The 23,333-nt window shown below is 43.4% G+C and overlaps 1 protein-coding gene across 8 annotated transcripts in view; it reads right to left on the reverse strand.

The window, feature by feature from the left end:
- Positions 1-23,333, reverse strand: part of ARID1B (AT-rich interaction domain 1B) — a 441,201-nt gene that overhangs the window by 34,017 nt on the left and 383,851 nt on the right. For 5 of the 8 annotated variants that reach the window (XM_017537335.2, XM_017537381.2, XM_017537353.2 and 2 more), the window contains 3 exons: positions 9,031-9,176; positions 2,158-2,267; positions 1,257-1,415 (listed from right to left, as the gene is read on the reverse strand). In XM_017537335.2, the coding sequence (XP_017392824.2) occupies positions 1,257-1,415; positions 2,158-2,267; positions 9,031-9,176 (415 nt within the window). The remainder of the gene's footprint in view (positions 1-1,256; positions 1,416-2,157; positions 2,268-9,030; positions 9,177-23,333) is intronic. The other 3 variants (XM_017537389.2, XM_017537363.2, XM_017537398.2) reach the window with 1 other exon arrangement.

A 23,333-nucleotide genomic window follows, 5' to 3' on the forward strand; every position in this document is an offset into this window, starting at 1 on the left:
CTGCTATACCCATCCTAGAAGCGCTTTATGTTTCACCTCGGGGCTGCAAAATTGAAACGTAGCTACAGAGAACATAAGAGCGAATATCGCCCTTTCTTCCTCTGAAAGGGAAAATGCTGGTTATCCTAGAGCTACATGTGAATTTTACAAACATTTAGCAGAAAAAACCAACTCTTCAAACCTTCAGGCTCTATCTGTTTAAACCAGTGAATGGATAATTAATAGCAGCCTCCTTTTGGGGTTTTGACTGGATTGCCAGATTCTGCACAGCTAGGGTCTTCTTCCCTGCAACCTGCCTTCCTGAGCCGTGCTCGTCAATACATCGTCTTACAGAAATGAGCATGTTAATTGTGCCTTGTTGGCAAGTAATTGCATGTTAAGGTTTTTTTTTTTTTTTTTTAAATCTTTTGATTCTTTAAATGAATGTAAAATAAAGGTTACTATAGCACCATTACTTTTTTTCTTTTTTTCCCCTGATGGCACAGAATTTCTTTAGTAGGAAACTAAAGGTCCAATCCTAGGGTCAGAAGAACATTGAGGCTTAAAAAATTCTCTGATACATCCACGATATTTTTGTTATAATTTATCTGTCACAAAGAAATCAACACTTAATTTCAAGATTATCAGCAGTCTTATGCAGAATTATTCTATTTCAATTGATTCTAACATAGGTACACATTATCAAATGAAAATTTCATTCGCATGCTAACATTTCTTCTACGTTTTTATTAATTTCAGACAAATGGGTTGAAAATAAAGCAGGGCTGATGTTACACTACGCCAAACCCAGTCTGACTATTTACTTCCTTCAGGTAGGCAGTTTTGAAATAGAGAGAACATGCAAAATACAGGTCAGGGGTCAAACTTGTCATTACATCAATGGCTGCTATTAGTTCCCATATAAATGGAGAAGTAACGCATTTGAAAAATATTCTATAAGTGCAGAATGGATTAGACATTTTAGAAAAGTCACTGTGTGAAGGAGTTTCGACCCAGTTAACACACTCGCATGCTTTGTATAGAGGTGCTTCTTTATAACAGCTTTTTCATTACCAGATATCAACTTCTTTGATGCACGCAAACCTTATTCATTTTGTCACTAATATAATTACTTATAAAGAAAACCCTTTCATGGATAAATAATAAAGAAAAAGTCTTATAAAACAAATAAACAAGCAAGCATTCAAGTAGAATTAATTAATTATCAAAAAACCCCAAAAAAAAACCAAAACCAAAAAAAAACCAGAGCCACTTACAGGGCTTGATGGAGTCTTTGGCCAGCCTGGGCTGCTAATGCTATCACTTTCATCTCCATGAAATGAGGAGATGCTAGCAGAGCTGGGGGACATTGGGGAAGGGACTGGCAGGTTGCCTGGGGTTGGGGGCTGAGAAATACCCTGAGAGCTGTGGCTATCCTGTGGTAGAGGAATAAAAAAAAAAAAAAGTGACAAAGGTAGGGCAAACTTTATTTAAAATAACAAAAAATACATCCACTTTAACAAACTAATTTTTTATATATATTATATATATATATATATATATATATATATATATAAAGACATATACAAACAAACACACAAAACCACACATAGATAAAGGTATTAAAACAACATTCTTAATTAGTAGAATTGGGTAAGTCTGCTGGATGCTGGAGAAGGCCACTCACCACCATGCTTACTTCAAGCTTACATGGAATGCTAAGCATGGGTTACCCCTTATGAAAGAAAGAAAAAAAAAAAAAGCTGTTCACCTTATTTATCAAATAAGGCAGGAAAGCAAAATATTAAGTATGTTGTTGTTGCTGAGGCGGCCAAAACAGGAAGCTATAAACTGAAGGCAGAGAAAATGGCTGCAAGTACCAAAACCAGGCAAGACCCCTGCTTCTCCCCACCCCGAAGCATTTTTCTTAGGGGGTCTTGTCCCTCCACCCATCTCCCTCAGCCGTGAGTTAATGCCATAAGAACTAGTAACTTTCAGATCCACACCATGAAGGGGCTGGGGAAAGAAGAGAAGACTACAAACATGTCGCACAAAATGAAGGAAGACAGATGAAACCAAACTAAAATAAAAGTGTCGGCCAACACCAGGGAGAGAGGACGACATGGCAGCTTTTTGCTAGGCAGACCCCACATTGCGTGCAGAGGCGGAAGGAAGTACCTTTGACTTGCTCTCGGGCTGTGAAGTGCCTTCTTCTTTGCCGTCTGCTTTGAGAGGCAGGGGCAGTTTGGATTCACCAGGAGACATCATATCTGCAAGACCCATAGATGCTAATCGAAAACAGGAGAAAGAGTTTAGGATTATATGTGTGATTCGTCAGACTGTGTTCCTGCCAGCACAAGTTACAGAGTGAAGCAGGAGGCACTCGCGTTTCCCTTGTAGGAAGAAAAGAAAAAAGACTTTGTAATGGGGAGCATATTAATTTCTGAAATGCAAACAGCACCGCATTCTGGCAATCCTTTTTTAACTAAAAAAAAAAAAAAGGGTAAGCATTCTTTATGTTTAAAACCCAAACCACTGAAGGTCAATTTATATCAATATTATTTTTTCAAAATTTTTATACCTTTAAAAGAGTAACCAACAAGTGGAAATAAGGCAAATGTTTAAATTACTAATCAGGTGTTAGAAACAAATGCTGGTGTGCACATTTTTTACCTAGGTACTAGAGGATTTAGCGCCTTCTTCATTTCACAGGTACGAATAATGTATAGCCTGCAAAATTATTTGATATTTCCCAGTGTTTCTTTTGAAAACCTTATCTATTGCATGTGGTCCAGTCCACAATAAGGGAAGACAATCATAGCAGATGGCTTCAAAAACAATAATTAAAAATAAATTGCTGAAGGAAAGGATTTCCGATTACTTTGCAATGGCGCTGGGATCCTTTCAGTGTGTCTGAGGGCTTGTGGTCATCAACCCTCACAGCAGCTCAACCCCCCAGGTCAGAGGCCCACAGCAGCTCCAGAGTCAACACCACACTTTGACCCTAGGCTTGGAAATGCAATCAATTCCACCTAGGCTTCAGTATGAAAGGTTCACCAACGAACAACTGACTTCTACACATTCATTGCAGATACCAGCAGACATTTTCAGGTTAGAAATATGGGTTTAGATATCTTTTTAGTGGAAGAACAAGGCTACCGTAAGGAATCAGTGTAGCTATCCAGGGAATAACAGCTGATTTCTAGAGTATCCCACTGTGAGAACCATCTGCGCAACACGGGGCTGTGAGTGAGGCACCGAACAGATGTGAAGAGTCAGGGTGAGGCAGACAGGGAAGGAGAGGGGAGAGAATGATGAGCCTTGCACAGGAGTGGGAACCAGAAACCCAGCCTATTTCAGATGAAAATAAACCTGAGGTTTTATGAACAGCGCCCATTCTACATTCTGCAAATGAAAGTGCTGGCTCAACCGTGGTGGGACACATGTAGTGTAATGTGCCAAGAAAAAAAAAAAAGCTTTAAAAAAGGCTGCGCAGATTGCCCACTACAAAATGATTATTGCACATATTCATGTATTACTATGTTTTAGAAAATAATTAGTTTTAATTACAGCAGTGAGAGAGTGAGCAGGCTCTGGTGAATTAGCTGGCAAGCTTTGTGGTGCTAATTTGCTAATATCGTTAGCATCACTGCAGGTTGAGACCACAGGTCCTGCCAAAAAAGCCTACCCTGCCACGTGCCCATGAGTCCACATCAGCGCACTCAACAATGCACTTTGAAATCCCGTCTTTTCCACGGGCACATTGGCTGGTTTTTCAAAGCCCATTTGCAGCCCAGTCAGTCCTTAAAGTCATCACAACACACACAAATCGTAATTGGGATGTTTGTCTTTTTTTCAAATTACTTTCAATACTTAGACTTTAAGAACTGGAACAAAAAGCTTTTTCAAGTGATGCAGCTGCAGAGAAAAATCTATTGGGATCAGCTAAAAATGCTGTTATTTTTGTGAATGTGTGAAACCTCAAGCAGCTGAGAGATATTACACCGCGAAGCCCGCCTTGTTCAAAGCAGCGGATTGGACTGCTTCCATGCAGTTTTGTCTCTGGGGTCTAACGAGATATGAATTAGTAAACCTGTACATTAAAAAACACCCTTTTCAGAAGAAGAGAAGGATGAAAAAGCAGGATGAGTGCGAAAGAGGGGCTTGTTTATGGGAGTCCGCATGTCCTAGCTGGCTGACTCCGACCGGGGTCGAAGGAATGACAGCCAAAACAATTCCAGAGAAAGCAGTCAAGTCATGGCCACAGGGCTGCGGCGGCATCGAGCTTCTCCAATGGTTTTAAGTGATAGTTTTGTCAGTATTTACAATACATTATGTACGAATATTATTTTGAAAGTAGGGATAGTAAGATTCTATTTTACGCATTAAATGTGTTAGCGTACACAAAAGCAACTTGTAAGCATAAAGAACTAGGCCAATATGCATTATGGAAATGACTGACTAAATTTACACTGATTTGAAAATCAGACTTACATGAATATAAACATATTGTTGGTCTGAAATTCCCCAAATTTCTTCATTCTCTATTATATATTTTAAAACAAGCATTTTGGGTGTGCGAATATAAAAATGATCAAAAGTGGGACTGTGCTATCATTTTGGGAGATAAACAGGGACAGAATTTACAGTAATACCTAGTTCTGTTTAATACTTCTGCCTTATAAAATGTACATTTGATTTTACTAAATGGATCAGAAGGGCTTTCCTTACTGTGGCTTTTACTATTCTTTTTGTTGAAATGCTTCTTACCAGAATTCTCAAGGAATCATGGCAAAGAGCCATATGCCTCCCAAGGCAGTGGGCCTCCGGGGCAACACTTCTCCTTTCCCAGAAGAGAAGGGCCACTACTACTAGGTGCTAAATCAAGGCACTGTTCCTTCTCCTATTGACATGAGTAATCCAGTATGCAAAGTTCAGACATAAAAAGGGGCAGTAAAGAACCTGTGACTGCAGAAAGTGCTGCTGAGTACATTTGTAAATACCTTTCAAGCACCAGACTCTGGCTTTACCACTGAAATTTACGAACTAGAATGGTTTCTTAAAGTGTAAGTGTGGGTCAAGGTCCTAAGGCAGCTATTCCACACTGGATTGAATATATTCAAAAGGAACAGAAAGAACATACGACATGAGGAAGACCGAACTTCAACACTCATGCCTGCTTTCTTCCGCTTCCTCGACTCAGTCTCCTTACAAAGCCTGCAAAGTCATTCCCAGAAGATGGTGAAACAGGGTGAGAAATGCACAGTTCTTCTCTTTTCGTGGTAATATACCAGACTGCACAGTATCTTACTGTTTTTGAAAACACAGAGGGCTGAGCTATGTATGTACATCTGCGGATGTTTGTGACTGCGATTACAAGTGGAGAGATACAAAGTCCACCATGAAGATAACACACAGGGTCTGGGAAGGGCTTGGGAGAAGCGCTGCTCGCATTGGAACTGCAAGGCCTGGTTGACCCTCCATGGGGCAGGGTGGCCGCCGAGCACCCTGGAGGCCCTGCATGCGCCGTCACTGTCACCAGTGCCCCTCCCCACCATGGCCACCCCCAGGATGCTGGCTGTGCCAGGAGGCATTCCAAGGAAAGCAGTTCCCCAGCCACCTACAGAGTCTGGAGCCATCCTCATACTTTGGCATAATCTCAGGATGTAGCTTCCTCCAGTCTAAGAGATTTGGTTTTCATAATTTATCAAATCCTTTTTATCAAGCCCTTTGTTTATGGGGGGAGGGCAGCAATTCACCTGAAATCATTACCCTAGAGCGAGCATGCGAGTGACACCCCAGCAGCCTCTACAGACAACCCCGACCACTGGCCCCTCGGAATGGCGTTGAAGCCCCAAACCCTCCTTTGTGAGAGACCCTGAAGTCCCAAGACAGAAAACGGTGTTGATCCAGCTGGAAGATTGATATTCTAGGCATAGTTTTGTGAATCTTTTCTTCTTTTAAATTTCACAACAGCAAATCATCTGGTAAACAGCTAATGCCCCACAAAGCTGGTGGCAGATTTGCCAGGAGACTGGTGAGCAGACCTCCAAGTCGGTGGCCCTCAAATTTCAGCTCGCATGCATGAAAACCACCTGCGGACATGGCCAGGGGTGCGGATTCCTGGACCCCCCTCAAGAATTCTGAAGGGAGCCCCGGAATCGGTAGTTTTTACAACCACTGCAGGAGGTCTGGAGGTGGGTGGTTCTTGCTTTTGGTGGAAGTGTGACTGCCTTTTTCTTTGTAAAGGCTTACTCGAGCTGGCATACCCTGTACGGGCAGGGCATGAACAGGACATTTGGCATTTGGGACTGAGCGGTACTAGGTTAGCAGAAGGACTCACTTCTGGAATGTACCCAGCGATCTCTGCGAGGAAGCCTGGTTCCAGTGGCACATATGGCCGCTCCTGTACTATTTATAGGTGACAGTGGGAGAAACGCCCTACATTTTGTAGAGTAACGTCTGGTGAGGCAAACTTAGAACCGCAGATGGTAGATACATTTTTTGGAATTTAGATGTCCACTTTAAGATGATGGTTTATATGCAGACAAGTATAAATGACTAATGGATATTATAAAACTAAACACAAATAAGTAAAATCTAACCAGTAACACAAGTGTTGTATTACAGTGTATTTAACAAGGGTATACATGATTTGTAATTTTGCCCACAGTAATAAATAATTCTAACCTTTTAATCTAAATAGTTGAAACAAAACCGAAAAAGCTCTTTTAGAGGGAAAAATTCCTGCTGCTTACCATCCTACTTCCCTTGGCATTTTAAGTGAAGAAATAGTTGTCACATTTATACTCACACTGACTCCATTTAAATAATTACTTGCTCACTGAAGCCTGTAACAATTTGTCACTACACAGGAGGATGGTTTTTGGCCCCGTACACTGTCTACAACACAATGGTTTGAACTCGGCGAAGAGAATGCTGGAATGCAGGTTCAGAAAATTCCATAGCCAGACCCGGCCATCATTTGTACTGTCCTCACTTTCTACAACAGTGTATTTTGATGTAGGAATGCTTTGCTGTTATCACTGGCAATTTATCTGTAGGGGCCCAAACCACGGAGATGGAAGTGATGATAATCTGACCCTTTCTGGCCCATCTCTCGTGCAGTCAGGTGGACACTCCTGTGCCCTGAGGCTTACCCGGGCTACACCACAACGCTCTGTGTCACTCCTGTCTCTCTGAGAGATCAGAACGCAATCGCGGCAGATTCACGTATACCTGTCGCTAGGTGCACAGCCAGAGCTACATGGCCAGTCCTCCTCTGATGTGCATTTCACTTAATAAAGCTGGAATAAAACCAGATCAATGTGTAGCGGAAAACTGGATAAATGTCTAAATTATTAAAAATTCAATGTTCCAAAATGTACCATGCAGTAAAAAATATACTACTAACCCCTACAAAAGATCGTGAGGATAGATGGCCTTTCACTGAGATTTCCTCTGTACGGGATAACGAATAGCTGAATTATTTGAATAATAATAATAAAAAGAAACCCTCTCTGTGAGTCTCCATTAAGCTGGCAATTCCTTAGGAATACATAAATCTTCTGAGGCAGGGCCCTGTGCCATCTGCTTGTTGTTGGTTGTTTTTGTGGCTCTGGGGTCCCAAGGAAGAAGGGAAAAATGAGCACTGCTAATAGTAGGTGAAAACTGATTGTGTGGTTTCAATGCTCCGAAGTAATTTTATTCCAGCAAGCCAGACAAAACATAGAATGTCAAAACCCAGCCCTCTGTTACCTGGGCCAGCACTGGTTAGGAAAAGAGGAGGTTTCCAGCTAACAGGCTGCGAGCTTTTCACCTGCATCTCAAATGTAAAACGTCTACCAGACTGTGGTGGATAAGCGCTCAACGTGGCATCAGGAAGGGCTATTTTATTTATTCAAAAATCTTCATTTTTACCATTAGTTCTATGTGTTCCTCTTTCACAAATCTTTCAAGAGAAGTCACCATGGAATGCCAGCCTTCAATTAGGTCCCAGAAATCAACAATGCAGAAGCTCAGACAAGAGGCGAGCCCAGCCTCTCACGACCTCTTCCGCCCAACAGAAACATTAACTTCTGGGGAGGCCTTTCAAAGACACAGAGGCCAGAAAGGAGGCAAAAGGCAGAGGGAATGAAAAAGGTCATTAGAAAGAACCAAGGCTCTAGCTCTCCCATGCACTCCTAACGCATGGTGGGGCGTCGCAGGAGACCCACTGCTAAGCCCCGCTCTGCGGCTTCTGAAGGAGGGAATCCTCCAGTGAGATCCATTCTAACATGTGAGAAAGAGTAACAGATGGCCTGAAACACGCAGCACTTTCTCACGGAAAAGGTGGCCCTCATTGTCTACGGGTAGTTACGGAACCTGAGGAGGCGGTTCAAAGGTCTTGAAGAGTCTAAGATCATGTGAGATGGGCCCAGTTTTAGACACTCTCGTTATTTTCCACACCTCGGATACTCATCCACTGAACTCAGCAGACCTGATTTTTAAGAATGCTACTGTGGAGATTATAAAATAGGTTAAAAGAACTAAACACCATGAAATATTTAAAACAGTTTCCCAATAGAGACAATCTGTACATAGTACTTATGAAGCAGCTACTTCTGAGCATACATTTAGAGATGTTTCTCTAAATGTAAAAAGCACTTCAACCCCCACTTGCTCTGCCCTTCCAACGATTTCCCCTGAAATGTGAATTTGAAATGTTCATCTCCACCACTACCAAATGGAGAGAATTTGAGGATCTGCCAGTACTAATGATTCCCAAAGAGAAAGAGAACTTAGTGTGTATATTTACCAATCTCCAATGATACTTGAAATATGCCCATGTTATACAAATACTGATTGAATAAAAATAATTTACATAAAATACAATGTAATTCTCAGTCTTAAATAGATGGAGCAAGTTTGTGAGAAGCAGAAAAGTAGTATGATTCCCACTTTTGCCAACGGATCCGTCTTCTCGAGCTGTTTGGGCAGATTCACTGGTGGAGCCTAAGAGGAGGGGAGGGAAGAGAGAGGAGCTCAGGTGCACAGAGCTGCCAAGGTTACCTGCCGAGCTGTTCACCATGGCGGGTGCCATGCTGTAGGGCGGCGCCTGCGTGTTCATCAGGCCGGAGCTGTTGTTCATGGGCTGGCTGTAGGGAGAGGTGGAAGCCATAAGTCCACTCTGGTTCATGCCGGGGAAACTGCCTTGCCTACAGGAAGAGAAAGCACAGCACACATATACCGACCGTGCACATGACCAGCAGCATGCCCTGGCAGTCATTCCTAATAAAGCATTTATGTAAGGGGTGGGGCTATAATTTTTCATGTTTGTGTAAAACAGATTATTTCCTGGAGAGAAAGGCTGAGTTCTATTGCTAGTAACTCTTTAATACACCCTTTCAAAATTCCAACTATTACAAGTTCTGCAAATAAATTACACATTTTTAATCATGTCAAGTGTTCCAGGTTATTATTTATATAGAGGAATATAAGCAAGAAAGGGGGAACTTGAAATAAGAACAGGAATTACAAAAGCAAGCAAAATTAACTTCTGACTATCAACACTACTTAGTATCCTCACATAAAAACCCAAAGGTTAAGAAATGCAAAACAAATGGGCAGTGTGGGAATGTTTTTTTAAAAAACCTTCTTTGACCTAAATTTTCTGATATAATGAACATGGGAGAAAGCAGTTCCGAAACTCTCCCCAATCCTACTATTTAACATTGGTAATTAGGTTCTATTAAAAACATACCAATTTCCCTACATTAAAACACCACAGTAGACATCAGACTTCTACTTCTTGTTGGCTGGGCTTTTTATGTCAGAGGACAGGCACTTAGATCAGCTGTACATGTCCCTCACATGTAGCCACCTGTCCCCATGGTGGTCAGACCTATGAGATCAGCTGTACATGTCCCTCACATGCAGCCGCCCGTCCCCCTGGTGGTCAGACCTACGAGATCAGCTGTACATGTCCCTCACATGAGGCCACCTGTCCTCATGGTGGTCAGACCTATGAGATCAGCTGTACATGTCCCTCACATGTAGCCACCTGTCCNGCCACCTGTCCTCATGGTGGTCAGACCTATGAGATCAGCTGTACATGTCCCTCACATGTAGCCACCTGTCCCCATGGTGGTCAGACCTACAAGATCAGCTGTACATGTCCCTCACATGCAGCCGCCCGTCCCCCTGGTGGTCAGACCTACGAGATCAGCTGTACATGTCCCTCACATGCCGCCGCCCGTCCCCCTGGTGGTCAGACCTATGAGGTAGTCTTGGTGACTTAGCCTTGCTAGTTCTGTCTTACACCCTGTCAGAGTTCCCTTCACTTTTGCAAAGAAGTCAAGGGTATTCTCTGATCTGAAGCAGATAACTGTCACACAATGTCACTTCTCTGACTGTTGGTAATAAGATGGGGGAGAGGGGAGAGATTTAAACTGTGCAGTGGTGTAGAGACCCCAGGGAAAATGACAATGCCCTAAAAAGAGAGTTCACCATTGCAGTCAAGCTTTTCTTATGTAAAGAGTATACCTTTAAGAAATGTTTCGAAGTTTTGGCTAGTCATGTTTCATCTCAGGGGTACAACCTCGTAAGAGGGCAAAAATCCAGAGACCCTGCCTATCTATTCCAAATTAATTACAACCCTCTCCACTACCATTTAGCTATCATTTGCTATAATAGTTGATATTTTAAAATGAGATCCTTTAATTCTTTAATAGATTAATATACATTTTTTTTTGAGATGGTTTCACTCTGTCGCCCAGGCTGAAGTGTAGTCGCGCGATCTCGGCTCACTGCAGCCTCTGCTTGCCCAGGCTCAGGTGATTCTCTAGCCTCACCATCCCAACTCGCTGGAACTACAGGTGTGAGCCACCAATGCCTGGCTAGGTTTTGTATTTTTGTAGAGACAGAGTTTTGTCATGCTGCCCAGGCTGGTCTCGAACTCCTGAGCTCAAAGCGATCTGCCCACCGTGGCCTCTCAAAGTGCTAGGATGACACATGTGAGCCACCACGTCTGGTCCATAAATCATTTTTAAGAAAACCAATAATACGCTGTTCCTTTTGTGTACCATTTTCAGTGGACTCAACTGATAAAAGTCTGTACAAAAAGTTCAAACATGAGCCATCTGAAAAATCAAGCGACCAAAGGTGTAAGTGGTCTTTAAATATTAGACAAAAACTAGAGAAATTCTGTATAAACTAATGCTCCATGATGCCTTGGGAAGAACATTGTTAGAAGTTGAAAGATTCTTAGGTATGAGGGTGGCTCAGGGAGAAACAGGTGTTACTTTAGCCTGCAATTCTTAGCTTCCTGAGGGTCCACTTTTAATAACTGCAGACTGCTAAATCAGAATTAGATACCCTTTGGAGTTCACTAAGAACAGATCTGAGATCACCCAATGACTTCTAATTAACCTCTAGGTCATCACATACTTCTGCACACATTGCACAATAGCTATAAACATATCCCCACATGGTTCGGGGCTTTACGTCATCTGGTAGAGTGTTGGCATTAATTCATCATCTTGTAGAGTGTTGGCACGAATACTTAGACGTATCCCTTCTGAGGTGTTCTTCAAACAAGGGACAATTTAGCATTTACGCAACTGCTCTAAAAATGGCACCAGTTGGGACTGCTCTCAGTTTCTTAGCAGTCAATCACTGAAGAGCACCTTCACTTGTGGATGGTTATGTTTTCTGGAAGGCTACTTCCATGGCCGTGACTGCCTCCAAGTCACAGCCAATTTTGGCCCATTCTCCAAGATGCATGGTAGTGGCCACGGGTGTGTGATGGCTGCCCTCGACACTTTTCTGAAAGGAAGCCCTGCCTCTCCGCTTAGCTTCCGCTATGCCTTTTGCGGCACTGAGCTCTTTCTTTTGCATGTTAAAATAATGTTTGCACATTGTGGTTCTTCTAGGTATGGAAGCCTCCTGAGAGGAGGATCTGGGCCTAATTAATCTTTGCACAGGAGAGTTACTAAAAAAAAAAATAATAATTGTTAAAGGGATGAATGACTAGAGAACATTTTTATTCTTGTAAGAAGGCATTACAAAGGATGGTCGCCTTTTCAAGCTTCCATTAAATTCTGTCTCATATATAACTAATGTGTATAAAACTAATGGTTCCTTGAGACACTTGTTTATACTAAGGTAAAAAAGAGAATCAGAATAGAAAATCCACCAGGCAAATGACTGAATGAAGTAACCATCCGACCCTAATCTAAGACTTCTCCCCCAAGTCAGCACTGTCCATCTTTAATCACCAGAAGATGATGAAGGCACACATTAAAGGTTTTAAGAAACACCTTTAAACTAACAATGCCAAAAAAACAAAAAACAAAAAAAAAATCAAAGCCTTAAAGGTCCACGCCTTGGATGTCAGTTGCCAGTTACAATGGTCCCTGAAGCACATCTGTAGTTTTAAGTTTGGTTAAAAAGCCAGGGGTCTTGACTCTGTCACTGGAGCTCTGGGAGTTTTGGTCCTTTGGATTTCAGTCTTTGCAACTGAACAAGGGGGCCTGGTAATGATTGTGACAGTAATTTATTAAGTATTTACAGCATGCCTGGTGCAAATTCTAGGCATACACTTTCAATGTTTCAAATTCCTGAAGGAAGGCAGGTGGAGTTATGCTCATGTATTAATAAAGGTGATGAAGATCAGAAAGGTTAAGTAACTTGCCTAAAGTCACATGTCACACAGCTAGTAAGTGGCAGAAACAGAATTCCCCAAACCTACTATCAGTGCGGTATACTCTGCTTCTTTCTCGTGGTACTCTAACACAGCTAACACTCAGTGAGACCAAGTCCCTGGCTCCTGGCAGCCTGCTGCAGCACACCTTTCCATCCATCTGGTTTATGGACCTGCGGTTGTAGAAAGCTGACAAAGCAGGAGGTGTGAACTCTATGGGTGTCCTGGAACACAGGCTTCAGGGAGCTGGCCAGAGCGAGGGGTCGTGGGAGCCATGAATCCAACAGCTCCCTGGACAGCGGCTGCAGGCCTGCTGGGCCTCCAAGTCAGGAAGCAAGTCCTCCCAGGAGCACAGGCCGCACGTGGCCAGGGCAGAGTAGCAGGCGCCTGTCTGAGTGGGGAGAGCCAGTCTTTCACCATCGCGGTGGAAATCCTATTTGCTCTTGCTTGAGAAACTACTGCCAAGATCTTGGTAACTTTGAACAAGCGGGATCGGCATTATGCCAAAAGAAGGCTGGGACTGCACGCCACTGCTTCTGGGAAGTGGAGACAGTGGGCTCTGTGACTCCCGAGACGGCTGTGGCCCTCACTCACCTGCATTCCTGCTTCCCCCGGTGTTGCTAACTTAGGCGGATTCTGTGGCTTGCAACAAAAATCTCCTTGCTTGGTGGGACTGAAAATATAATGTCCGAGACCACAGCGACCTGGGTTCCGAGACGACCTCAGCAGCAGCTGGGACGTTCCAGAGCAGTGCTCCCTGACCGCTGTGCCCCTTTCGACCAACGCAACATTTGGACAGCTCCGAAGAAATCAGGAGCGTGAAGAAGCAAATCACTTGCTTTTTTCAAAAGCAAACAGCAATAAGACAAAAACAGGCAAAAATACGAATTGAAATGCGCAGAACGTTTCCAATTGAAACCTACAGAAACCTAAGCTGTACCTAGGAGAGCAAAGCGCCCCAGCCGGACCCTTGGGCTCTGGCACCCAGGGGGTCTGCAGGCTTAGTGCTTGTTACAAAGGACAGCTGTCCTGACTCTACAGGTTCCCAGTCCATGGCTGCAGCAATGGCTGCCCAGGAACGCCTCAGGAGGGCAAGGAGACAAACATTTACAGTAATTCGGTAGATGCACACTGTGGGGGTGACCCTGGCTGGGTGGTGCTGCCCCCCAGACTCCAGGGGCTGACTGGCACAGGGTTAGACCATGGCACCGCTCCCTCCTCCTCTTAAATGGCAATGTTCAAATTGGGGAGTTACAACTTAAACATGCTGACCTGCAGAATAACCAGAAGAACTTTATTTAAATTTGGTTGGGACCAGATGTATTTAAAATCTGTCATGCTATAACCAAAACCAGATTATCATCAGGAGAATTCAGAAAGTGGGGCCTGCAAGCTCGTTTCTCTAAAGTACTCCTCGTTCCTGCCATCGTGCTGCACACATACACCAACAGTTCTACTTTTTCCTTTTATTCATTCGCTTTGGCGATTTCTCAAACATTACATATTCACATGCCAACAAAGGGCTGGCTTTGGGGAGAAAAAGCCCAAAGCAAACACCAATTTCCAAGCAACTATTTCCAGTGGTTCAGTGTGAAAACAGAAAGAGGAATGTCGCTTCCCACCACAGTTTGCTTTCAGCAGTTAAAAATATTAGTATGAAATTTTATGGAGTACCCACAGCTTTCTAAACATCTGGTTTTAAAGTCAACTACATTAAAATGTAAAATAAAGTCTATACATAATGTTGATGCTTTAGAGAAGAAATTTAGGCCTTATCATCTTAGCAATCAACACTGTATTTTCTCAACAGTGACAGACGGTCAAGTGTGAGGTTATCTTTAAAATGAATGGGTTTCTGATACAGCTCTTTGGAGAATGGTACGGACAGACAGAAGAAATGGAGACCTGGTGAGTGAAGCCACTTTAGAGTCCCATCCCAGTGGCAGATACGGGGAAGCTTCAGCACACCCACTGCAAATACCACCCTTGAATTATGTTCGGAATGAGCATCACGCAATGCATGCTTTATTGGGAAACTGAGTGTGAGTGCCAGCTGTACATAACATTCTCCATATGAACTGTCACTGTAGATGTGGCTGAGTTATGAAGCCAGAAAAGATTGCTTATTGACAAAATCAACTAGGCTAATACTAAAATTTGGGGCACTTTATCACTTAAACCCAAGTCATCAGAACCAGGACTTAAAACCTTGAAAAACTCCAGTTCGAGCAGTTTATTTTGAAATGTGTTACTTTATTCCCTTGGAAAGATCCAGTTGCACACATAACATTACACAGGACGCCCTATTTAAAATGTTTGATAAACACAAACTCTTGTCACACATGTATCCAGCACTAGTGAAATAGATTTTCAACCCGAATTACAAGGTGACTCTTCCAAAGCAGTACTGAAAAAGAGAATCTCAGTCGAGATTATTTTAACTTTAATATTTTAAGAGGGAAAAACCCTCTGTGTGCCTTCCTCCCCCCCAAAATACAATCAAAACAGAAAACAAGGCTGTCAGGCTCTGGTCAATTTTTGCTGCGGCTAATCCATCAGCGTGCTTGCAGCAACAACTGCATTAGCAATTCTGGTGGCAAAATCATGTAATTTCAACAAGCCAGTGACTCTGGCTAGGAATCAATCCTGTGACAGTAAAGTGGCATTTGTCTCATTAGACAAAAGACAAAGAATAGAAGTGCCTTGATTTAAAAATGTAGATTCCTGTAAAACCATATAACCATGCGCTATTACAAAATAGATTCTACCCCTCTTGCTCAAGGAGACACGGTAGAAATAATTAAAATTAATCAGAAATACCTTCTGCTTAGTTGACAGTTACGAACATTTGTCCAAGATGGGTGTTTTAAGATAAGTATGGGAGAGGAGTGGGAAGGAATGGGCACCACAGCCGGTCAAGACGGAAAACAAACGCAGGCAGGGAAATGACCAGGGCAGCGGGCGTGACGCTACAGCCAACGCATGGCTTGAAGGAGAGGTCTACGCACCGTGTGAGCTCACAGAAAACGGTCCCAAGGAAGGGATGACGTCCCCTCCTCCCCTCAGATCTGAGGGACCAATCCATTGGAATTAACCAGGTGAGAAGAGAAAAGAGAAACAGCAAATTGAAATGCCATGGGGCATCCAGGAGCCTCTCTCCAGGAGAAAATATGGAAGAGCAAAATAAGAAGAGAGAGTGGTAGGCGCAGGCTGATGGTTCTCTGGGTTTGGTCTTTATCCTCAGAGAAACAGGAGACTCAGCGTTTTTATGTAGGAGCAATGGCATTAAAATATGTTTATTTTAAAGACACTGTTCTCTGGCTGTGTTGGGAAGAACACGTCGGAGGCAGGAAGCAGGAACGTAAGGCCAGCCGTTGGGAGGCTGCTAGCGCAGCCCAAGAAAGATGACGGCGCCTCGGAACAGCTAGTGGAGCACAACAGAGAGAGCTGAGCAACGTGGTGGAGGTGACATGGACAGGATGTGGTGATGAATTAGGTCCTGCGGAGGAAAGAAAAGATGTCTCCTAGGTGTCCAGCTTGTGCGAATAAAGAACATCGGGGACAGCGTGGGCTTAGTTTTGGACATATGGACAGGGTCTGGCTTTGACAGGTCTCTGAGCACCTAGCGTCACACAGACAGGTGGACCCTCAGGTCAGGAAGCAGAGGATTTGGGGTCATCTTTCCGCCCAATGCAGGAACCTCCTTTACAAGACTTCCTGAATCTTGTCCAAGTCTTCCCCCGCTGGCAAATGTGACCTGTTTTCAAGGCAGCCTGTTCAGACAAAGCTCCCACGTGTCCAATAGGGGAGCAGCAGTTACCAGCTACCTTTCTGCTCCCTGGTAATAACTCCCCAAACCCTTTGGTAGCTGATATGTTTATGATTTATTTTTTTCCTTTAAGAATGGGCAGCGAAGATATTGTTTTGCCACAGCTTTATGAAAGAGAACTTCTAAGTAAAGGAACAGTAGTAACTTTGTCACCACACTCTCAAGAATCATCTTTTTAGTGGCTACGCCTTAGCTCTTCAGAATAGAATTCCTCCCTGGCACGTCTTTGCCTGGGCCTTTAAAATGTGGCACTGCCCACAGGGCCCCTTGTTTTCAAAGCGTTTCTCCTGATTGTCTCCACATTTCTCCAAAGAGCTGTGTTTCTGACTCATGCATCTTGGCAAAGCGCTTCTCACTAAGCACTGAGGCATACTGCATATTCCAGTCTGGATTTCTTAAAAGCCTTTAACATCAGAAACATTTTTCCCTTTTGTTCTTGCTTCACACATGCTCCTCAGAGGGTTCCGACCTGTTCCCAGCTCTGCTCCTGGTGCTCCCTGCTGAAACAGCACCTGTTGTACAATTTCAAGATTTTCTTCCTTTTTGCCTCAACGCAGGTAACCAGTTTTAGTCGTTCCTAAAGCAGCTGACTGATCTTCATCTTTCCTCTCAAAGCAACCAGGAGAACACACAGAGCTCCAGGGTTCTGGGGCGAGAGGCCTCCTTGTCAGGGTGTGAAGAAAATGCAAAAACGCTGTCTGGCTGCTTGAATTTTAGCAACTGATAACTAAGGATGTTCTCTTCATCCGCAAAGTTGATTTGGCTCTGTAAAGCCCATTGTTCTGTTACTATGAACTCTTTACTGGCAACCATACAAAAGTGAACCACAGTACTGTGAAGGTATTTAGTTCCGAGATTTTGATTTCAGCTCTTCCCTGCTGATCCCCAGCACACGGGCTCCCTCAAGTGTGCGGCATGGATGAGAGCCACAGCGGGGAGCAGTGGGTCCCAAATCCTGACACCCCTGCAATGGAAGACTCCCCAAAACTTTGGGGGTTTTGGTATCACGTTGCATCCCACTGACCTCTGAGAAGATGTAAATGGCACAATTCCCTGGTCCGGTGAAACTAGATCCGTACAGCATGAAAGAAGCATTAGCTGCCATGGATGTCACCCACAGAAAGTGTCCTTTCTACTCCATTCTATTTAAGGATCTTTACTTAAAAAGTTTATCTTGAGATCATTAAGAAAAGATCTCAGTTATTTCCAAGGAGGGCTAATACTTCTCAGTGCTAGGAATAGCCACGTCTTTGATTCTAGGACATCCCCTTCCAGGGTCACAAGGTGTAAAGGAGAGGGAACTGCTAATCCCAAGTGGCTTAGCTGCTCAGGAGCCACAGGAGCAGAGTGGAGGGAGCAGATGTCTTAGAGGTCTGCAGCCGCGCAGCCTCAGACACAGAGACAGTATCAGCTTGGCAATACTTGGAGTAGATAATTCCTGATGGACAAACCTGAGTTTCAGGGGTGCAAGAGTGAAGCATGCATATATCTTACATAGATTCATCTACTGCTCATGCTTTATTGGACCTGCTGGTAGGCTTAAGAAAATCAATCTGGGTCCTGAGTTCTCCATCCTGCATTACTGTGTCACAGCAATATTGTGTAAAAATCTTTAATAAAAAATGTACTTGTCCAGGAAACAGAAAAGCAGAAATTTCTGATTTAAAAAAAAATCCTCCTAAAAATTCTTAAGAGATTTTCCAAGTTAGGGTGGCCTGGGCCACAAAGTTATGCAATTTGGTCAAGCCAAACATTGTTGGGAGTTAGGGTTAAAACGTAGGCAGGCCTTGCAAGCTGAGCAAAGCTAGACTTCTTCAAGTCCTCACCAGTCATGCTGTGCAGGACAGGATTCAGACAGGCAGGAATTCTTTCCTGGCAGGAATTTTAACAATCGAAACTAATCCAGTATGAGTTAATTTTTAAAATAAGGGCCAGTATCTCACAGGTTTCTGTCTGTGACTTTTTGTTACTTATTTATTTATTGATTTATTTAGAGACAGGGTCTCACTGTTTCACTCCAGGCTGGAGTGCACTGGCATGATCCTTGCTCACTCAAACCTTGACCTTCTGGCCTCAATTGATCCTCCCACCTCAGCCCCCCGACTACCTGGAACTAGGGGCGTGCGCTACCATGCCTAGCTCATTGTTTTTTTACTTTTTTTTTAAAGAGACTGGCTCACTCTGTTACCCAGGCTGCTTCTGAACTCCTGGCCTCAGGTGATTCTCCTACCTTGGCAGCCCAAAGTATTGGGATTACAGGCGTGAGCCACTGCGCCTGGACTGTTTGTTTTTTTTTAAATCTATGTAATAGCAGAAATGGAGTTCAAAAGAAGAGTGAAGACCAAGATTAAGAGAAATCTTAGCAAGCTGCTTCTCATACTGCTTATTGCTACTAAGACGCCCTGTCACCCCCGACACTTTCCAAACCGCAAGCTCCAATATACCAAGACACAGTCACAACCTCTTCACCACTTACAAATCTTTCCTGCTGCCTTCAGCCCAAAACACTGTTGAGGTGATCAGATTTCAGGGCTGAGAAAATTCACCACCTGCCGGTCATCAGCCTGACACCCAGCAGGCTGGCATCACTGGCCACTGCCACTCCCTGATGCACATATGTAATTTCAAAGATCCCCGCCTTTCGTAACTCAGAATCACGGGGCTTTGCTGGGCTGCGCTGCTGATGACTCCCAGGGATAGGTGCGCTCTAATGCTGGCTCCTGCTGTGATGATCCCAAGACACCTGGTGTGAGTGTGTGCGTCTATGGGGGCAGGGGGTGACAGAGCTGCAAAGCTGGAAGTGAAGACAAGTGGCACAGACACTGGGGAGACCCTCGGGCCGGTGTGTGAGCCACTGTGAGCCACCTCTGAGTGGGGACAGCCACCAGCTGGGAGAGGGTCAGAACCAGACACAGAAGAGAAATTCCGAATGAAGAGCGCAGGCGCAGTGTGGTAGGGGACTGAGTATTTCAGAGGGAGAGGAGGATACTGGGGCCTGAGAGGAAGCAAAAAGGCAGAAATCAACACAAAGCCTTCAGGAAGACAAATTGCCATGATGGACAGATTGCAGAGCCTGAGTCAGGGTCAGGTTGGCACAGACTCGAGCATCTGATGCTGCCCAGCTCTCCCAGTGCGAGCCCGTGAGCTCCCCAAGTGACGTTCCTCAGGAAGGCCACATAAGGAAAAAGTGAAGAAGTGCCCGGTGCGCGCCTCCCAGCCCTCCCTCTCCATGCCTCGCCTGTGCTCTGCAGTGCCAATTATCTCTGAGGGCACCCCCAGACCTGAGCTGGCTTCCACACCAGAACCTCCAGGGGATGGTGGAGTTCAGGCTCCCGTGCCTTGGCCCCGGGGCCGGGTGAGGGTGGATAGCATCTGTCAAGAATAACTGGGTGATGCTCAGCAGTGACTTGGGGTGCCTCATGGTCTCTGGTCCCTCTGCTGTATATTTCATGCTGTGATTCCTTGGCTCTCATTAAAATTAAAAAAGAAATCTCTGGTCTTTTTAGAATGAGTGTTTTACTACTTTTTGATTTGATGATTTATAAATGCACTTTAAGGCTTCCATAATAGTTCTGTAATTCTGAAAGTTTTAATTGAAATCATAATCTTTAAATACTAACACAATAATATTCATTCAAATTCTAAATTTTGAAGAGAAAAAGGGGCTAAAAATTAAAGCATAGTATTAGCTAATAATGCAAAGGCTTACATTTAATTGCGGAAATAAAAACTCTGTTTAAGCCTTTGAAATCTTTTTGTCTTTCAATAACATGACTTTTCAAATCATAGCTATTATGTTAAAACCTAATTGTCCAAAATCCAAAGGGCTGGATTCTTGGTTAACACAAATCACTCACCGCTCTTTAGCACATGCACCCACTATAACTGGGGCTCGACATATTGAGAAGTTTTTTGCCCCTTCTCTTTGACATTTTAATGCACTATCTCCATTAATGCATTTCCACATCAGTGGCTCTTGGTCCATCAGCAGAATTGCATCATATCGGCTTCAGAGGAAAATAACACAGAAAAAGTGCCTTGCTGGCAAATGGCAACACAGGGTATGAATTATAGATATACCTCAATAAAGAACAGTGGCGGGAAGGTGTGTCTATGTGGGGTGCCATGAGGCACGGATGGACGCCACTGTGTATCTGTATATCCGACAAGCCAGCCCAATTCATTTGTATTTGCAAACAGACCCAGTTCCTTCCATGCAGAGGAAGGCGGCTAGTCACATTCTCTCACACAACAGTCAGCTCCTCCAACAGCAATACGGTGGGGTCACTACTGATCTAGCTACCTTATGGAATTTATTCACCCTGTTAATGAGTGGTTAAGATTTAAAAATAATCTTAACTAAAACTCCCAATTTCCTAATTGACTCAATATAAAACATCTGAAAGCTAATTTCAGTGATCCCAGTTTCTGGTATGATATAGTATTCAAATGCGGGTCTACAGAATTATATTTCTGGTATTCAGTACTAAAACCTCCCTTCTAGTCAAGAGTAACAAGGCTTTTCAAATGAATTCATTTTGCCCCCTTTTGTTTAGAAACTAAGAAGTCTGAGACTTCTTCTCTGATGCTCAGTTAGTCCACCAACGACTCTCTCAGAGACAACAAAGGAACAGTAAGTAGCCCTGTACCAGCATCATGCAGGTGTGCACGTGTATCCGTGTAAATATCACCGCCTTTCCACTCTGCTCCTCCACAACTCAGAATTCGTACATAAAAAACCACACTTCTGTCCCAACAATGTTAAATACTAAAGCAGTGTTGCTAAAAGCCTCAAACGGTGAAAAGGACAGAAATTCAAACCCGCCCTTGTGCGAGCAAGTAACTGTTACTTATCTCACAAGGTGCCTGACTCTGGAAATAATCTAACTCAAGCTGCGTGTGGAGTCTACGTGGTAATGTGCAAAGCATGCACTTCCTTTTAGGTGCAAGATGGGTAATAAAATTCAGATAACAGAAAAAAATTCAGATTTCAAGGAAAGAGGTAGACGATCCACTAAGATATCCATTACTATTTGGTTTCTAATAGCAGAATTGCCTTTAGATATGATGAAGAACAAAAATGAAGAGGTATTTTGTTTTGTAACAAAACAAAACAAAGAAGTACAAAGAAGAGCAAGAGGACCAGGTGACAGAGACCCTGCTCCTGACTCAACGATCCTGAGTGGGTGACCCTGTAGGTCTTAGTTGACTCTACCATAGAATCAAGACGTAGAGGCGGGGTAACATCTAGAACCTTCCCTGTTCTGAGATCCTATCATTCTGTAATTGAAACTCTGCATCCTTGTGGAGCCTCTTCTTATGAACATAGTATTATCTTAAAGATCCCTGCCAGAATTTTGACACAAACAATCTCACGTCACTCAAAAGACTTGATCAAAATTTATGTATGTGAGGTGCTAGGGTGGCAGCCCTTAAGGAATTAAAAATGTTTGTCCATCTACCCTGGCTTCAAGATCTAGGGCTTGTGAGATTTTCTGTAAGTTCAGTGAAATTATGCTTCCTCCCAGAGCTCATTTCCAAGAAAAAATTCTGAATAATGCCGAAATTTCCAAATCCACAAATCAGTTCTATTTTGAAGAGCTGTCAACTGCTAGACATCAACAGCTACCAGCTAGGATGAATAAATTGACGTGAAGCACATGGAATGACTGTGGGAAAGTTACATACCTACGCATGCGTGCACGCAGAGGCTGTAGACATAATGGCTTCAGTCATTTAAAAACAATTACAAGGTCAGGAGCAGTGGCTCATGCCTGTAATCCCAGCACTTTGGGAGGCTGAGAAGAGAGGATCGCTTGAGGCCAGGAGTTCATGACCAGCCTGGACAACATAGTAAGAATCTGTCTCTTACAAAAAAGTAAAAATAAAATCAGCCAGGTATGGTGGCACGCGCCTGTAGTCCCAGCTACTTCGGAGGCTGAGGCAGGAGGATTGCTTGACCCCAGGAATTTGAGGCTGCAGTGAGCTGTATTAAAGCCTGTGTTTAGCCTGGGATCCACAGCAATACTCGTTAGGAAGTGGTAGGCCAAAGTTCTTCCTAAGCTTCTGGCAAACTTTGGCTCACCTATGCTCAGGTAATGGCTCAGAATCCTCCAAAATGATGCTACAGACAGCCATGAGAACTGATCTGAATATGGATGGAACTCATTTGCCATTCCTGGGCTTTTAGTAAGATCACCTAATATTTCCGACCCTCTGTTTCTCATACCTTCAAAAGTATATTCCTTAGCAAGCAATGCTTCAAAACTACAAACAACAATGCATCTTCTGATTAAAAGTGTATCAGTGTGTAGGAGGGGAAGGTTCTATAACAGAGATCACTTATAAACCATTAACTTCAAATGTCTGGATATTATTGTACAGTGAATCTAGTACCTGAACAAAAAGATTCACCAGATTCTACTGTAAGTCTTCTGATAATCAAAATGAGGAATTTATTCAAAAGGTGAAAAAGAAAAAAATCTATGTTTCTAAATTTATTCAATGCAGCAGGTCAATTTTACCCTCATACTGTCACCCTTCAAGGAATTAATAAAACTGCTTCTAACCAGATAAACTTGCATGCTTTTTTTCTCTATACTATCTTATATTTGACCAGCTGAGAAAATCTGAAGCATAATTGCCACAATCCTTCATTTTTATAATGAGCATTCTGTTTTTGTCTAATTGCAGGCACACACTCACTCACGCTCCACCTTCATCATTAATTTGTCCTTTTCAGATTCTTCCACGGGCTCTAGGTCCTTTGGGATTCTGCCCTGAGCAAGAAGTCACTCCCACAAACTCTGTGAATCCTGTGCTCCTGAAAGGTCTGCACTATGG

The sequence above is a fragment of the Cebus imitator genome, unplaced genomic scaffold (assembly GCF_001604975.1).
Source record: "Cebus imitator isolate Cc_AM_T3 unplaced genomic scaffold, Cebus_imitator-1.0 Scaffold6, whole genome shotgun sequence".
NCBI classification, from domain to species: Eukaryota; Metazoa; Chordata; class Mammalia; order Primates; family Cebidae; genus Cebus; species Cebus imitator.